This window comes from Scatophagus argus, chromosome 20 (genome assembly GCF_020382885.2).
Source record: "Scatophagus argus isolate fScaArg1 chromosome 20, fScaArg1.pri, whole genome shotgun sequence".
In the NCBI taxonomy this organism is placed as follows: domain Eukaryota; kingdom Metazoa; phylum Chordata; class Actinopteri; family Scatophagidae; genus Scatophagus; species Scatophagus argus.
This window is the reverse complement of record NC_058512.1, coordinates 15,275,041-15,292,997: the sequence shown is the minus strand read 5'-3', so window position 1 is coordinate 15,292,997 and position 17,957 is coordinate 15,275,041. Positions and strand designations below refer to the sequence as shown.

General features: G+C 39.2%; 2 protein-coding genes across 2 annotated transcripts in view; one reads left to right on the top strand and one right to left on the bottom strand.

Annotated features, from left to right (window-relative positions):
* Nucleotides 1–2,593: 2,593 nt before the first annotated feature.
* tmem230a (transmembrane protein 230a) overlaps nucleotides 2,594–17,957 on the top strand; it is a 33,613-nt gene continuing 18,249 nt past the window's right edge. Inside the window, exon 1 of the mRNA XM_046375697.1 lies at nucleotides 2,594–2,633. The gene's annotated coding sequence lies outside the window, so the exon portion shown is untranslated. The remainder of the gene's footprint in view (nucleotides 2,634–17,957) is intronic.
* Nucleotides 7,442–13,975, bottom strand: adra1ab (adrenoceptor alpha 1Ab). Its single transcript, XM_046375695.1, has 2 exons — nucleotides 12,785–13,975; nucleotides 7,442–8,893 (listed from the first exon to the last, which is right to left on the bottom strand). The coding sequence occupies exons 1-2, from the start codon at nucleotides 13,698–13,700 to the stop codon at nucleotides 8,418–8,420; spliced, it is 1,392 nt and encodes a 463-aa protein (XP_046231651.1). The 5' UTR covers nucleotides 13,701–13,975; the 3' UTR covers nucleotides 7,442–8,417.

Here is a 17,957-nt window from a genome sequence, read left to right as displayed (position 1 = left end):
GCAGTGCTGTCATCTTGTTCGCTCACCACTCCTTGCTTCTTCTGCCACTGTCAAGTGAGATGTCTTATCAGAAGCTAGGTGGTCTGCAGCACATCTGCTAGTCATATTGATGTGTTAACTGAGTAAGTAATAAAAGAAATGACTAAATTAGTCATATTCACGTTACATTGATACAAAATTAGCCGGAATTAAAATGCGGAAGAGTAAATGGCAATAAGCTATCAACTTGTTAGAGCTGCTCCCATGAGAATTCAGGTAGAAACAAAACAAAACTGCACTGAATTAAAACCATTTCTACCATAAAAGTGTTCTTTGCGTTTAGAGGCACTTTCATCTCCCTCCTTCAGAGGCACATGAAAAAATGTGAGAAAAGATGTTGGAATGCACAAATGAATTAATGTATGAGGTTTAAATGAATGCATAACTTATGTTTATCTCATTTTCTCTTTGGGTTCAGTTGTAGCATACATTTAAAATGGAAAACAGTTTTCTGCATTTGCATTAGCGGAGTTCTCAATCATGACACAATACGATGTATATTATGATTTTTATCAGGTGTGTTCTCTGTCAGCGGGTAGACTGTCACAGTGTGTATTTTATGCTACACAGAAGCCACAGTATGTAACCATGTTGGTCCTTCTTTTGTGCAGTAACGACATACAGAGCCCTTTTTGGTGGCTGCCTCATGTCAAGTCAGGAGGGTTCACAGCTTCTTTCCACACTCACTATTTCTATGATCTGAATGACTTCCTTCCATCCATCCATTTTATGTATCCGCTTATCCTGGTAATGGGTGACTGAAGCTATCTCAGATTGGTATACTCCCTGCTCAATCAGACAGAACAGGCCTATATGCAGCCAGTCACTGAGACTCACATTCACAATGTGGGCAATTTACGGTTTCCACACAGAAAGGTGCCTGCCAGCTCAGGTTTCATTTCAGGACTAAAGAAAAAAACCACACCATATAGCAGAACGTCCTCTTGCATGGCCCCTCCACAATCACATTCATATGCAACTATTGTGATTTATGAAGAAAAGGAACTGCTAATGCGTGTGGAAACTGAGGTCTGGGTAAGTTAGGCGATATAGTTCACTGGGTTAGTCATGGAAAGACTGTGGTCATGGATAAAGTGAAAGGCCATTCAAAACCTGAATATGAAAGGTGGTTGTGGGTTGTTGGCTCTTAGATTTATGATCATTACAACAGACACTAATGTGCTTTCAGTGTGGAATAAAATTACAAAAACTCAAACCATTAAAGCATGCTGTAACCCTCTTACTCATCTGCTCAGTATGCTCCAAACACTCACGGTTTTGCCAGAGTATGGCTGAGTGTACTGAGTATTTTTGTTTCCTCTCTTATGACAGTAGGACAGTAGGGGTTATGTTGATTGATTCTACAGTCTCCCACAGAACAATTTTGTCATAAACTGTTTAGTAATTTACTGCTCTTTGGCATTGCACGATACAGTGGATACAAACAAACTGCTTTACCTGCGTTTACTAAATAAAATCTTAAATCTTATTTGACATAAACTAATAATTTAAAATCAAGGCTAATTTCATAAATACCTACAGATGTGCTAACTGGTGTATGCAATCCAAGTCTTTTACACTTGCTTTTTTTTCTCCTCTCATTTTCAGAGGTATGAACAGGTCTACACGAAGTGCTAATTATTTTCACACAATGTCAATTTGACGTGCGCTTTATACACCAACCTGTGGCCATACAGTTAACTCAGTGTTTGTATAAGTGGGTCACTTTAGCTGTCCTGACTCTGAGTGCACTACAAGATGAAATGGGCCCACTGAGTGGACAAGTGTACTGACCTTTTAAAGCTCCGTGTGGCTTTTAGATGACTCCCATCATGGCTTGTGGTTATTGCTGCCTGAAGTCAAACTGTGGCTATTAAACAGACCAAAGTATCATATTTACCTCCACAAGCTTTCATAACAGGACCATCACTTTGCCTCTGAAGAAATCCAACACCTAATAATCAATAATTCAGCTCAGTTACTGTGAAATAATGTTATCATAAATTTGACAGGCACAACATTTGAGGCAAAAATAAAGAGAGTTTGGCAGTTCACTGAATTTAAAAGAGATAAAAGATAAAAATGTTCATTGTCTTAAGTATAAAATGCATGGGATTAGATCTTTCCTGCATGCCGATGCTTAAAATCTTTTTTATTTCATTTGCATTCATGGCTGAAAAGATGTTAGAAAAGATCACCAATTTTTGTAATTTATACATGGAATGTATGGGGTGACTCAAGTATTTCTTTTGTGTTGCTTTTTTTTGTTCTTTGAGGACGGCACAGTGGTGCAGTGCTTAGCGCTGTCGCCTCATAGCAAGAAGGTTCCAGGTTCGAATCCCGGTCTGGGCTCTTCTATGTGGAGTTTGCATGTTCTCCCTGTGCCTGCGTGGGTTTTCTCCGATTACTCCGGCTTCCTCCCACAATACCAAAAACATGCACATTAGGTTAATTGGCTACTCTACATTGCCCCTTGTCTGTCTTTGTGTGTTGGCCCTGTGACTGACTGGCGACCAGTCCAGGGTGTAGCCCGCCTCTCGCCTGTAGTCAGCTGGGATAGGCTCCAGCTCCCCCGCGACCCTGACGGATAAGCGGTATAGAAGATGGATGGATGTGTTCTTTGATTTCCTCTGAAGAAATATAAAAACAGGGGAAAGCTTAATTTCCTTGATCTTCTGCAATAACATCGTGTTGAAATACACTGTTCAGAAAACAAGTTTGTATTCCTGTTCAGTCACTGAACCTCCAGAGGTAACATCTGCTTCATGGAACAGCTGCAGGATTTGCTCTTATTTAAGGTCTTCAGGGACCTGCACACCCAAACAGGTGTTTTTAGCTAGTTTGACTGATTAGATTTCTGCTCAGGTGGATGTCTGCAGGGGCTCTGAGGTCACCAAATTCAACATATTAATTAGAATAAAGATGAAATATGTCTGTACACACAGCCCCAAGATTTGGTCTAATCAGGCAAAATAATTGAAAACACCTGCGTAGGTGTTACCTATTCTATAATGTCAATGTAAAGAAGTCGTATAGTAGCTATATGTTTAGTTTTGCTAAGTATGCTAGTAAGTGTCATATCAACTCCGACAGGGATCGAAGCCAGTTCTTTTGGACTGGTCTTTGTTTTGGCCTGAGTGATGGAATCCACACACTGTTGATTAAACCAAATTTAATCAGTCATGAAGAGCTTAACGTTGGCCCAAAGTCTGTATCATTTCAGCTTATACAAAGCTAAGTGAGCGAGTTCACTTTTCTAGGTCGTGTACTCCCTGGGATGAGGAAAAAGGAAAAGGGAGGACACCCGTAGGCCTAATGCTTCCAGATCCAGACAGTCAGAAGTCACACTCTTTACTGAAGCAAGGTTTAATAGTTTGGGAATGAGATGGGAATACAGTAATGTTTTGAGGTACACTCTACAATAATACAGGCTTGCACTTCCACTGGAATGTTTGGATGAATGATGGGAGCACATAGAAACATCATTATTCATTCCTCTGTATTTTGAAAGCTGCACAATTGATTTTTTTTTTTCAAATAGCAGAAATGAAACAAGCTTACAGGCACACACTTGTCTTACCACAATTGCTAAAAGAGACAATTCAGATAATGCAGCAGGCACATCAACATTAGCATTTGCTGGAAGTCATTTTTTCGTCCACTCAGTGAATCTAAGTTTGAGTACATTCTCCTCTCAGCTCCTTTTCTGTATTCACCACCGCTTCAGAAAAGAAAAAAAAGAAAATCTGGCTCTTTAGCTGCTAAAGCTTCCACTTATTCACCAGCCAGTCACTAATGTTGTCTGTTTGTCGCTGCTGCTGGAAACATTGTTGATGACAGTGAGAGATTGAGTTGTTCAGTAACATAACACTAAATATTAATGAATGAATGAATGAATTGATTAATAAAATATTATTAATTTAGATGGGATTAAGATAGAAGGATCTGTCTATGGCTCAACAACTGAAGCTGAGAGTTATTCCTACCCATTTTTGTCACATTACAATTTTGTATGATGCTGCTGTCCAATCAAATCCATCAAACTGAGCAATAAATGTTTAAATTTGCTGTTTAGGAAGAAAATCAGAAAAAAAACAACTTTATAAGTTATTGATACAAATGATTCAGAAACCATAAAATAAAGCAACCATGTCCAATTTAATTTCCTGCTGGCAACAAGAATTCCTCACCTCTTGTGGTAGAACACATCATCTTAATGTTCAGTGAGACAGAGAATAATAAGTAAACAACACAGTGGGGAATTTTGGCATCTTTAACAACAATGCTTATGTCAGGAGGTGCATTTGCAAATGGGCTACTACAATTAACACATCTGCACAAACAGCCCCTGTGTTATATTGTTACACCTGAAAACATTTTGCACATGAGAGAGTTTCATTAAGCACTTATGCAGTGGGTGGTTTATTACAAAACTTTTCCAAAGCTTTCCCACACACTCTTAACAAGCTATCAATGCAGACAGTCAATAAACTTTTAAATTGATGCTGACTCAAATGGAAGAACATCGACTCAAGAAGAGGAGGCTCTCAGAAGAAGAATAGTCCTCCAGTTTGACACAAAACACAAAACAATATTCCTTCACTGCAAATAATGAATCCTCTTTAACTTTCCTGATGCAGTCGGTCGGTTCTTGACACCTGCTTTACTCACTGCTCAACATTATCAGTCATGATTGTCATTTGAAACATCATTTTGCTAAGTCAACTGATTAGGTTAAACAGCACACACTCTTTTCCTGGATCCATTTATCACAGCAGTGTTTGCTTTCAAATGACAGCTGCTGTAACACTGTTTGAATCCGGTGCTGCTTTTGGAAAACGAGAGCTGCATGTTTAACAGGAATCTGGTGCATTTATTTCCATAAATAATATCTGAACTGACAGAAGCAGACACAGCGCTGCTTGACTACTCGCTACAGCACATACACTTAAATCAAGCAGTGGTTTGATGATTCTTTCTCTGTTACTGACCCTCTAGTACTGATAAAAGCACTGGTTAAATCTTTAACTATATGTTATTTACTCCATCTTAAGTCAATAGTCACTAAAGCTGTCAAATAAATGTAGTGGAGTAGAAAGAAAATTTCTCTCTGAAAGGTAGGGGAGTACAAGTAACATAAAAGGAAATGAAAGCACCTCTAAACTGAGCCTAACTCTTACTTGAATATGTATTTACTTTCCACCCTGGCCTCAGAGCAATGAATGTGATGTGAGAACTTTGAGAACAAAACATGAACAGCTCAAAGCACAGATGAATGTGAGCCTATTAGCTTCCATTGAAAGTTAGTTTGAGGAAGTTCGACAGCTACTACTAACTTCAATACAAAGAGCAGCGTGAATTGTATTTTGCTGCTTTGTATCAGCATTCTCAACACTACAATACTAATAAATTAGTTTCTGCCCACGGTAACCATGAACATATTCAGAGGAAAAAAGACAGTGAATGTACTCATAGACTAACCCACAACACCGGCAGAGCAGTGTGCCCTTGCCTTAGGCCTTGTAGATCTAATGAATGAAGATTCAGGGTTATTTCTTGCCTCAAATGTGTTCAGAAACATATCTTGGTGGACTGCTAAAATGTAAGAAGTAAAACTTTAATTGCCAACACAACTCATGCTTATCCCTTATGAAAATGTCCCATGTGAAACCGCATGTGAAGAGTACATGTGAACTTAGGTGGTTTTTGGACACCTGTTTATGTGTTTCTTGTTTTTTTTTCCACATATGAAAACCACATCAGCTCATGGAATGCTATATCATACCATAAACTGTAAAGCTGTATCTCATGTTAGATAAACAGTTGTGATTGGTCAATCACAAACCAGGATCAGGAAATATGTCCAAACAGGAGGGGAGCCCTTAAGCATCTGCCAGATCAAATAAATGAGTTGCAGGTTCATCTGGTTGCCAGGGTAGAGAAATATTCCCCAGAAATGAATTTTATGTGTTTGTATAAGAGTGAAAATGAATTATGAAGATTTAAAAGAGTATATATGGAAATGTGATATAAGCCAAGCGTGAAATGTCATTGTGTTTACTCCACCTTTAGACATGCCTCTCTAATGAAAAGTCAGCACATCTCCAGCTACTTGTTGCCTAATGCAGCGTAACATTTGAGTCTATGGCTGAATAATCTGAGAAACAAGAGCTGCATGTTTATTAGTTTAGACAGACAGTTTAGTGACCACAGTAATGTAAAGCGTGTTAAAGTGTTTACAAGAGTTTAAACACAGACATCATCCTCCTGAACAGTCACATAATGTTATACTATTTAAATCCCATACAGCAATGCAGAATGAAGGAAACTCTTCATACTGCCTAACCTGAGGTGACTGTGAAACGACAAGTCATTTGTCTTCTAAAAATTCTTTCAACATCCTGCATTTCTCAGATAAGCATTCTCAGGTATTCATCAGTGTAATGGTGTCTGTAGGGTAGGAAAATGCCTTTAATCCAAGCACAGCAAAGAAAAACAACTGTGTTTGTAACTGGGGGAAGCACAGGATTAATAGCTAAGAAGAAAACCTTTTTTAAAAAGATAAGACAGCCGAAACATGTTTGTTAAAGCTATTAGCCCGTTCATGACATGTTTTTAATGAAACAGTGTCATTATCTTTACACTGGACCACATCACGTTTATTTATTAATTTGTCTGCTATGGTGGGCTTTGTTTTGCTAATTAATGAATTCAGTTGCGACAGAGTTGGTTAGGGCATCATAAATGAAGTCTATGGAAAAAAATAAAAACTACTCAATGCAAAGCTTTCAGTTTTTGCCGTGAACTTTGAATTCATTGGCAGTCTCAACTGTTAATGAGGGTTTACTTGTATGCTGATATATGTCATGATAATCTTATCCCGTTTTGTTAAAGGTTACGGTGATATATTTTTGTTGCCTCTATAGCAAAAGTGACTTCATTTATTCAAAGTTAATTACCGTTTCATAATGTCACAATTGTTTTTTCATTTTTGTTCACCTTCTGTACATCACAAAGGTAACCATAATGCTGAGACCTTGTGAGGTGAATACCAACAACTCCAGAGCAATTACATTCCTTAATAAGCCAACAAATGGAAATTCAGCTTTGCATACTGAAAAAGTAGTTTTTTGTTTATTTTTTTTTTACACACAATGACAAACTGATATCAGGCCTAGTTGGTTGAGATCCAACCAGAGTTAAATGGAGGATGAATGTTGGACTTACATTCAATAGGTGGACACAAACATGACTCAGATGGGATCATACTGTTGCTCTTTGTCTGCTGGATGTGGTAGAAGACAATCATTCATTTTCATGTTAGCCCCGACAGCTTTATAAATCTTTATATGTCAGGGCTATCAGCTTGGTGTTTCTCTGCCCCCCCCCCCCCAAAAAAAAAGACAAAAAGAAAAGAAACACATACAGATGCCAATTACAGATAACAAAGATGCACAAACAGACACAGCTTGAATTACTCATCTGTTTCAAACAATTTTCCAGTGTTTGCATGGGGAGAACATGGCTCTGAAGGACTGTACCGCCAAAAACCAGTAGCCATCCTTCACCAAGACTGAGAGGAAAGAAACATGTGTGATGTGAGACATTAAAAGCTGATTCAACATAGCCTCAACAAAAACAAAACTGAACATGAAAAGAATCAGACGGGTACAAAGATGGGCTTCTTTTCTCCTGGTTTTCATTTGTTTCCAGGTATTTATCCCACACCCAAATATCAACCAATATTTCTCATTCCCCTATAGTTTTTAACTTTTTTTCAGTCTATGACTGAAATGTCAAAATCAAATCCTTTTTGACACAGGTCGCATATATATTACAAATATTCATAGACTACACCAACTTCCACTTTCACAGAGCTGTCAGTGAATGCTAATTGTGCTGGGGTTGATGAATCTCTTACCCTTAAGGGCTTATGTGCAATCTGCAGAAATACCACTAATGTGTATCACTAAAGATTCTCTTTTATTCCTTGCCACACACTCACGGCTATCCCTTCAAACCCAGTATTCATACTTACAAACATGGTTTTGACTTGCATTTTTTAACCAAAGAAATTTGTTTTAATTCATAGGTCTAAGTGTCTTGCCATGCATTCATACTCAAGTTCAATAACACCCCAGCAGTAGCTACTGAATGTAGAAAGTATTATTCATTCACTTTCCTAATTTATTTGACAGCTTGGGGCATTTAAACTGGCATAAAGCCTTAAGGCAACAGAGTTCTCCTCTGCCTGCTGTGGAGGCAAGTAACTGTTAGCTGGCCCTGCACTCTGATGCCTTTGAGGAGCATAAATGTAAAAGTTGTACATGATTTACGAGGTACAAGATCAAAATTGGTGCATTGCTTCAGCATGCCAATCAAACAGCGTCTCCTGTAATACCAAGAGAAAGGCGTAAGACCTTTGTTGATCTGTGACTAGAGAGGTTCTGTGGTACTGGAGTTGGAGTTCCTGAGAAACACCACGCCTTCAGCAGACTCTTACTCTGGACTTGTGCACTTTGAGCTTCATTTGGCCCACTGACAGATGAGGAAGAGGTTGAAATGGCACTGCAGCAACACCATGAAGAATCAGTGACACAGCTCTGGGATGAGAGAATTGAGGTATTAGACGTGGGGCCTGGACTGGAGGAATGGGTGGTTATGTGTCCGTGCATTTTGGCAGCCTGTGCTCCAGTTCTTAGGCAGCGACCATGTAGCACGTTGTGGAAGGCTTTCTTGAACTCCCGGCTGAAACATGGGTAGATAATGGGGTTAATGCAGCTGTTGAGGTAACCCAGCCAGAAGGTTATCTTAAAGATGGTTTCAGAAGGCTTACAGGATGGAAATATGGATCCTAGAGAAAACACACAAATAGACACAAATCAAAAAATCCCCAAAAAATAAAATAAAATCTGGATCATGTCTGTAATTATCTCTTTTGAAAAACACGTAAAATCATGTTAGGGCATATTAGGAATTTTTTGTAAAAATGATTTTTAATCATTTTGATTTTTTTTTAAATCAGAATCCAGAGAAAGAAATAAAACTTCTTTTCCAAAATCATTGTGTATTTAAGGATTTTTACCAATAAAAAGGATAGCCAAAGGCACAAAGTAAAGACATGATGTAATAACCTGCAATTATCCTTTATGAGTGATGACATATGATTTATAAATGACCATTTAATGGTGCAATCTGCTCCAAAATCAAATTTAATCAGTGGTTTCTTGGCACATGACCTAATTTTGAACCAAACTACATACAAATCTCAAGCAATTTTGAGATATTCTGGCAAAGAATAACAAGATTACAAGACAGAAAACATCTACCTCCTTGGGACAGGAAATAAAAGTTGTTAAATTCCAGTCACAGGTCTAATTTCCATGTGCAAAATCGATTTTTACGACAGCAATGCTTCACAGCAGCCTTAAATACAAAGCCTACAATGCCACTGGTTCCCAACAGTCACTTCATTTTATGAGCCTGACAAGCAGACTGTACAGTGCTGCAGTGAAGATGGACTCCAAGTGCTTCAGCACAAAACAGGCTTTCCATTTGAAGTGCTCAAGAAAAATGCAAAATAAAAAAATTCAGTTTTTTCAAACCTTCAGTCTGAGAATCTCAGACCATCATCACTGCAGAGCTGGAATGAGCGCTGTGCTGTGAGCCATGAAGGCCTGTCTCAATTGAAATGCAGAACTATTCTCCGGTGACTGGCTGCCTTGGGAGGCTACAGGGTGACTGAAGATGCCTCCTAGCATTACAGACCATTAAGCCTCATGCTTGTTATCTATAATAGCTTTCATAGGAGGGAGCAATAGTTTGGCTCATTCCATTTCATCTCACAGCAGAAGCCCATTCTATTCCAATGTGGTGTTTTATTTGGTCTATTTGGTTACTTGTAATTGAATTTTTCTGATGTCCCTTCTGAGAAACTCAAAGAGTTGAGTCAAAGCACAGTGGTGAAGAAGGAATATTTTCCTGACGTGTTCATAGAGCAAAATATATCATCAAGCAGCATTATACAAGTGGTTCAGGCCTCAGCAGCTTTCGTGATCAGCTCATCTATTTATCAGTTGAGAGGACAGTTGGTCACTTTAGTCCAGACTGAAATATCTCATCAATTATATTATGGATTGCTATGAAATCTTGTACAGATATTCTTGGTCCTCCGAGAGTGAATAATACTGACTTAAGTGTACCCTCGACTTTTTCTCTTTGGCAAACCAAGAGGTTGACATTTTTGATGTTAAATGAAATTTCCCGACAATGAATCCTAAAGACTAAGGGATGTTTTTGAATTTTTTTCCAGTGTCACCAAGAGTCCTGTTTCCCTCAGTGAGTTGTGATTCTTTAACTTTGTCCTGTACTTTGGTTCATAACTAAATACTTTAAAAAACATAAAGACATCAGTCTTAGCAAACACTGTCTGCTAAAATTAGGCATGTCAGAGTTGTGACTGAGAGCACGCTAGCATGCTCATGTTCAAAATTTAATAGCTGTAGATGCTTATTTAACCAAATTAAAATTGATTTTCACACAGAATTTGAGCTTGAGTACCCGTTTCTTTTCTGTGTTTATTACAATGTATGGTCAATAAAATGTCAGAAAAATACCAATTACTGTGTTACAGTGCACCTGGGAATGTCTTTAAATGGCTTGTTTCATCCAGCCCAAAAATAATGATAATAAATTCAAATAATAAATTCATTACACGATTAATATAACAGTGCAAAGCAGAAAATTGTCTGATGCTTCCTGCCAATTTGTGGCAGAAAGTAATAATGAAATCAAAGACTCAGTTTAAGGCAGACAACAGCTCCCAGTTTTTGACAGAGCGACCCTTGTGTCAATATTTGGATTACACTTTGGACATTTAATCATATGACCAGTTATGGATGTACACGCTGATGAAAAAAGAGAACAAAATGTCGCACATATTATTTGTCCAGATGTGTTTCATCCACATCTCCTCCATCCTGTATAGATTGTTCCTTTCATCAGTAAAATCACAGTTTATGTAACCGAATACACGTTTCAGCAACAATCTCACCATCTGTGACCATGGAAATAACCGCTGACAGATGTCTGCCCTTATGTATTTAAGGGTAGATACTAGTCCACACTGACATTCACTTATCTCAGTCAAGCTATTTGAGCTATTTCAGAAGCAATTAAGATTTTAGATTAGACACAATGGTTGGTTTCTTTCCTCTCTGACATCAATGATAACATCACTCTTATCATCTTTGACAGAGTCTGACAAAATGTACCTATAACTTATTAAATATAAAGATGTGACTATCTGGCTTACTGCACATTTACCGTTTCCTGAACCCCTGATATTGTTAACTGAAGCTTCTATTCACAAAGACTTTTGACTATTACAGAATAATTCTATTCAATTTTGTGTTAGCTAAAATTTAAATTTACTTTTTATATATTTCACAGAATAAAGTCGACCTCTAGTATCAAGGAAATCATAAATGCTCTGTCTATCTGGATCAAAAAATGTTACGGCTGATGAATCATATAAAAGAGCGCCAAGCTCCTTTAAATTAAATTACACAAACATGATGGACATGACATACCTCCTTCTTCCTCAAAATTACAATCTTTTTTATATACACCTGAAAAGCAGTTTTAAACTAGAAAGAAAGTGACATATTTTGTCATTGGAGGGAACTCACTCCAACGAAATTTGTGCTCTGCATTTAACCCACCCAAGTGACGTGCACACACACACAGCAAACCCGGGGCAGTGGGCGACCACGTGCAGCGCCCGGGGAGCAGTGGGGGTTAGGTACCTTGCTCAAGGGTACCTCAGCCATGGACACCGGTACGGGGAATCGAACCAGCGATCCACCGGTTACGGGTCCGACACCCTAACCGCTGATCCACGACTGCCCTCTTTCATTAAAATTTTCAAGTCTGTGGTACCTGTAACCACACCCTCGAGTGATGTAGTGGTGCACTGACACATCCTGGAGCACTCTTCTACATCACAGCATAGGTTAAACTGCGGGAGGTCAGCAAAAGATTGAGCAGAAGATGTTCCATTGGTTTCTCATATAAAGTGCTACATTTAGTTTTCTTTTGGAGGCCTATAAAAAGATAATGGCTTTACATAGCTTTTCGGCTTATTGTTTAGCTGATTTGGTTTGCTCTCACCACTCTCATAGCATCTAGCTGCAGTATGCAGGCACCTTTTTGCAGACAAAAAGCTCTAAAGACCATCCTCTGCCTATTCAGCACCAAACAGCAGGCAGCAGACACTCACTAACTGGTGAACATACTGGAGTATTTAACATCTAGAGTCTTAGATAGTTCCCTCAGGAGTTAGTGGAGACCAAACAACAAAGATGGCGTGATGTGTTAATCAGGTTGCCAGAGACTCCAAATAAATGAAAATGCTGCTCAATATCCATCTAATGTCTAAATAAGCAACTGTTTGCTTATTAATTTAAAATGTTACAATGACATGTCATTGTTCAGCATTCACAACTTGCTTCTGCCTTTCCAAATTTAGCATTGTAGGTTTAAGAATAAAGCCTCAATTCAGGAAACAAGTTAAATGTCTTTTTATTCTCCGTCAGAGTCTTTGAGGGCTTTGGAATTACATTGGAGCTTTAAAATCTGAAAGAAACTCGTACCTTTGATACTTGAATATACTCATAATAATACAAGGAAAACACAAACTGGGGTTATAGGAAGATAAAAACAGAAGAGGTTAGCGGGTACTTACCAATGGGTAAAACCAGAAAAAAAGGGAGCCAGCACAGGATGAAACACCCGACAACAATGCCAAGAGTCTTGGCTGCCTTCTCCTCTCTTGAGAACTTCAGCAGCTTCGGCAGGGAAAAGGTGGTGCGTTTATGCCTCATGGTGCCGTTTTCATCCTCTTGCTTCCCTGTCTGAGCAGCATTTCCTCTGTGCATCCTCAGCATTACCCCTTCTGTCTCTACCCCATCTCCCTTACTGCCCTTCCTGAGGGTTTTTGTCTCTCTCTTTGCCACAGTATACACCCGGCAGTACATGGCTAGAATGATGGCCAGAGGTATATAGAAAGATCCTAATGCTGAGAACAAAGCATAGCCAGGTTCCTCTGTAATTCGGCACACTGTCTCATCTTCTGGGTCGGGCTCCTTCCAGCCAAACAGAGGGCCTACAGATATAGCTGCTGAGAGTCCCCATAGGGCAGCCACTGCGGTAAGGCCTCGCCTCCCTGTAGCTATGGCAGTGTAGCGCAGAGGGTAGCTGACAGCCAGATACCGGTCGATTGAGATCACGCACAGGCTGAGGATGGAGGCAGTGCAGCAGAGGACATCCAGGGCTGCCCAGACGCTGCAGAAGGACCGGCCAAACACCCATCTGCCCAGAGCCTCCGAGGTTGCTGAGAAGGGCAGGACGGCGGAGCTGAGCAGCAGGTCTGCAGCTGCCAAGTTGGCAATGAAGTAGTGTGTCACAGAACGCCAGTGGTGGTGGAATAACACGGACAGGATGACCAAGATGTTGCCAAGGACCCCAAACACTACAAATAGCACTAGCACCATGCCCAAAACCACCGCCTTGGCTATGTCCACCTCTGGGTGGGCAGAGGAGCTGCAGTTGGGACAACGACCTGCTGCAGAGAAAACACTCATGTTCTCAGCAGGAACCATCTGTGATCGCTGCAATCTCGAACACTAATGCTACAGCTAAAGCTGACTCTTTCTTTTTTTGCTCCTCCTAATGCAGAAGACAAAAGCTTTTCCTGGTGCATAAACTGCACTTAAAGTTAATTTGTAGATGCAGATGTTGTTGCCAGCGCTCCACCAATCATGTAGCCTTGGCCAGGGTCCCTTGGCAGTATGTGATATTTGGAAAGAAAACCACCATCACACAGTTTGTCATACATTGTCCAGCATAGCTTTAGAAATGACAAACATTCATGTTTTAAGTGATGGATTTGGGATGTCATGTTCAGCCATGTTGAAAGGCTTTAATACAGGAGACCTGTTAAAACAAAAGATAAATTATATTTAGCAACACGTTCATAATCCATAACTCTTAGAAACACCCAAAACAGACTTATTACCTCCTGCTGTTCTTTCTTTGGTAGTGTAGGAACAAATCAAACCATCACACATAAAATGGAACAAATTAAAGGTAAATTGTTTTAAAAAAAAAAAAAAATCATCACACAGCCAACCCAGTCATGATTAAAGTGTAAAAATATCACTGAATAGCCTCTATTCAGAGGACACAGTCTCTCTATTTGCAAATTATCCACCCTTCATTACAGATGCATTAGAGAAAACAGAGGTTACAGCTGAATGAACTAAGTGGTATTCACAATTTCTTTTTCATCCAAAAAACATTACAGCTTACTTGTCTTTTTGCCTTCACAAACAAAAAACTGCCAACAATAAAACATCCTATCATTAATGTCAGATTTTAGTTCATCCTTTACTCAACCAGGGTGATCAATTAAAGAAAAATATTTCCAGCAACTGTCAGGAAATCATAGAGCGCTTGAGCGGTCGGGGGGCTGAGGATGATAATAGAAAAAAAGAGAAAGCAAAGGAAACAAGATATAATCAAAAACAACAGGGGTAAAGACAAGGACACCACAGTGGTAATAATAATCCTTGGGGCAAAAAGAAAATCATCTGTGGCATTATGAGAAAACCAGCCAGCCATGCAGGGAATACAAAGATAAATGAAAGCAGAGATAATCTTTTTTAAGAGCTGACATTCACTCGGAGCCTGTGATGGCTTCCTTGAAGGTCTTGTGTCTGCAAGCTGGGCTCTAACTCAACCGCCGGATGACAGGCCAGGAATTGAACCTTGAGGAGGGCACTATATTACCGTGGCGAAGGCTTCGGCTGCTGATAGTCCCACTCAGTACCACTCTCGGTGTACGTGTTGGAGATCTGGCATGTCACTGAGTGAGATACACGTTGGTGAGGGAAAAAAAAAGAATGAAAAAGCAGCCGAGATAAAGCCTTCAGAGAGCAGCCACGCTTGTCACATGTTATGTAGGATCAAAGGCTTTCGATCACTGCACATCCCACCACAAGGTGGAACGAAAATTCACCCAAATAGGCACTTGACGCTGGGATCAGTAGCCAGAGGGCGAATTGAGATGAAACAGGCGTTGAATGGATATCTGGGATTGTTTCAGCTGAAGAGGGAAGTGCAGTGATATTTTGAATACATTTTCAGTTATAATGAGATTTCTCATTGTGTTGAGGTATCTGTGCAAAGAGATTAGCTGGTTTTATGAAGTTTATTTCCTCAGCCCACCTTGTTTGAGGACCATTGTTACTGTGAAAAATGTCACGCAGGAAAACAGTAGAAACAATTCAACAAAGGTCTAACAACATCATGCCTAAGTTCTGCAGCACTCAGCTTTATGTCTCAAGGCACTGCAGTCTGTGTCTAAAGACAAATCAGTATTTTCTGAAGTTAACAGGTGACACATTTATGACCTGAAGCTGCTTGTCTGACATATTACATTTTATTTGTATGTGCTGTATTGGTGCTTGCCCTGAGGTTGAAAACATGGCTAGCTCTCTAAAGCAAAAGCTGCTCTACATCTCTTTCCACCTCATGTTTCATTCATGGATGTATTAGTATGGAAGGGACAAGGTGATAGCAGCGCTGTGACAAAATGATGAACTGGTGTAAGATGTGTTAAATGACCTTTTCAGTCCGCTTTATTACTGACTGCTTTTTATCCCTTTCCAGCCCCAATCCAGTGAAATTCTGGCTATTCTTATTCATAATTTTCTTCCTCTGGGAAAGGAAGATTATCAAAACGGAATTGCAGTTGAGCTGCTTATGTTTTGACAAAAAGGCTGTGGGCAGTTATGTGGTAGCAAAACAAAAGCAAAAACAAACACAACGAATCTTACATTTAAACAACGGGGGAATTATCATGAGCGTGCTTTTCCCCAGATATGAGACCAAAGTCAGAAAAATTGTACAATATTTGTTAGGTGAGTTGACTGACAAATGCAGAGTCTGTATCACAAGGCCGTAACCATGGCGTCAACACTGATCCAAATCAGCCCCCACAACAGCCATCCCCAGAAAAAAAAGGAAAAAATTATTTGAAAACCCATTTCCTTTGACATAGCCCTTGTAGCCTCATATTACATTCGCTTTAACAGATTTAAAAGTAACAAAATAGAGAGACAGCGTTTGACATTCACCATAACTACTTACAACCCTTGAGCAACAGCTTCTCCTTAAGTCAGAAACCAACACTCGACCAAACCCCATGTAGAACTGCACCAAAAAACATCAAAATGCTCAAACTAAGAAAAATCATTTATTTATGTGCATTTGCAAATAATTATTTTGGGCAGCAGAGCATGGTTATCTGTTGCAGCATAGCAATTTTTTCTATAAATATATTAGAGAGATTTTAAGCACATCTCAACATCTGGGGGTGGGGGATCCCAAAATGTCGTCCAATTACTGTCTTGCTGTATAAACAAAAATCTTAAAATTTTTATAGATGCGCTGAACTAAAGTGTTGATGTGTCTGATCAATTGACTTTTTCAGAGCATACATAATTAATTGTTATCAAGGAAAAAATACCAAATATTTGCTCAGTACAGTTTATGTGACAATTGCAACAATTTCCTGCTTTTCTCTATTCTTCTGCATCACTGTAACTTGCATACCTTGAGATTTTGGACTTTTGGTTAGAAGAAAGGTTAAAAAGTGTCTGAGAATTTGTGATGAGCTTAAAATATACGTTTACTCAATTCTTTTGAGAAGAAAATAATGCAGAGATGAACAGAAAATGATCAGTCATCACTAGTTGCATCCCTGACCAGCAGTTCATCCCAGCAGTGACTGCATACATCTCCTTTCATTCTCTGCAAGATAATATTTGATTAAAAGCTATCAGCGAACATCATTAAACTTCAATTTACATGTGAAATTCAAAGGTGCACTGCTCATCTTATTGCATTAGCAGATCTCATCGAAACCTAGTGCTTTGCCCTTGAAAAAACTTTCCCGTCAGGCTTCTTAGTCTGAGTGGCCATTACAGAATTGAAACAAGTCAGCCAATTAAATCTATGATTGGACTCATAATTAGGTTTTTTTTCCTTTTTTTTTTTTGAGGAGAGAGAATATTTAGCGAGCATATTAAATGGCTTAATGTAGCCTGACTGTGGGTATATTCAATCAGCACAGCACTTTACAGACATAAGACAGCATTATTACCACACACGTAATATGCACAACAGGAACATAAGTCCTCCTGACAACATAACAAGCATGCAGCAGATCAGGAGACCCTGCTCTTTTTTCTCTTCTTTATTTCTTTTTATTCTAAACCCATCTGTTTCTGTGCATTGCACCAAACAAATCTCCTTCCTTTCATTATATTGGTGAAAGAAAGATTTAAACTTCTACTCTTTGGCTAACCTGCTCACCCGTAATACATCTGATTTACTGCTGTCTCTTATGTACAAGGACTTAGGCTGGAACTAACCATTATTTTCATTCTTACCTTATCTATAGAGCGCTGTGTAATGTATCAATTTACTGCTACGACATATGCCAGAAAATAGTGAAAAATGGCTGTCATTTGCATTTCATATTCAGATATTTCAAATCTTCCTCCACAACACCAACACGAAGACGATTCACTGGATTTTAAGTAATGACTAGAATAAGTTTCCTTCCCGCTTATGACGTCCCATCAAACAAATGATATCCAACATACATGAATCTGCAGCCAGTGTAGGCCGCTGTAGCGTTCACGTGGCATTTGTTTCTACAAACACAGCAATATAACAGTCTGTGTCAGCTCTCTGGCGCAGTGCACTACCGTGATGAATTACCATACACTTGAAGTCCATTTCTAGAGAGCTGCACCCTCTCTTCAGTCATTGCCTGAAGTTTATAATTC

Excerpts from the sequence above, each read along its gene's own strand:
- adra1ab (XM_046375695.1), bottom strand. The coding sequence starts at position 13,700 with ATGGTTCCTGCTGAGAACATGAGTGTTTTCTCTGCAGCAGGTCGTTGT. Across the intron at positions 8,894-12,784 it reads TTTTCTGGTTTTACCCATTG|GATCCATATTTCCATCCTGT; the intron begins GTAAGTACCCGC and ends TGTTTTCTCTAG.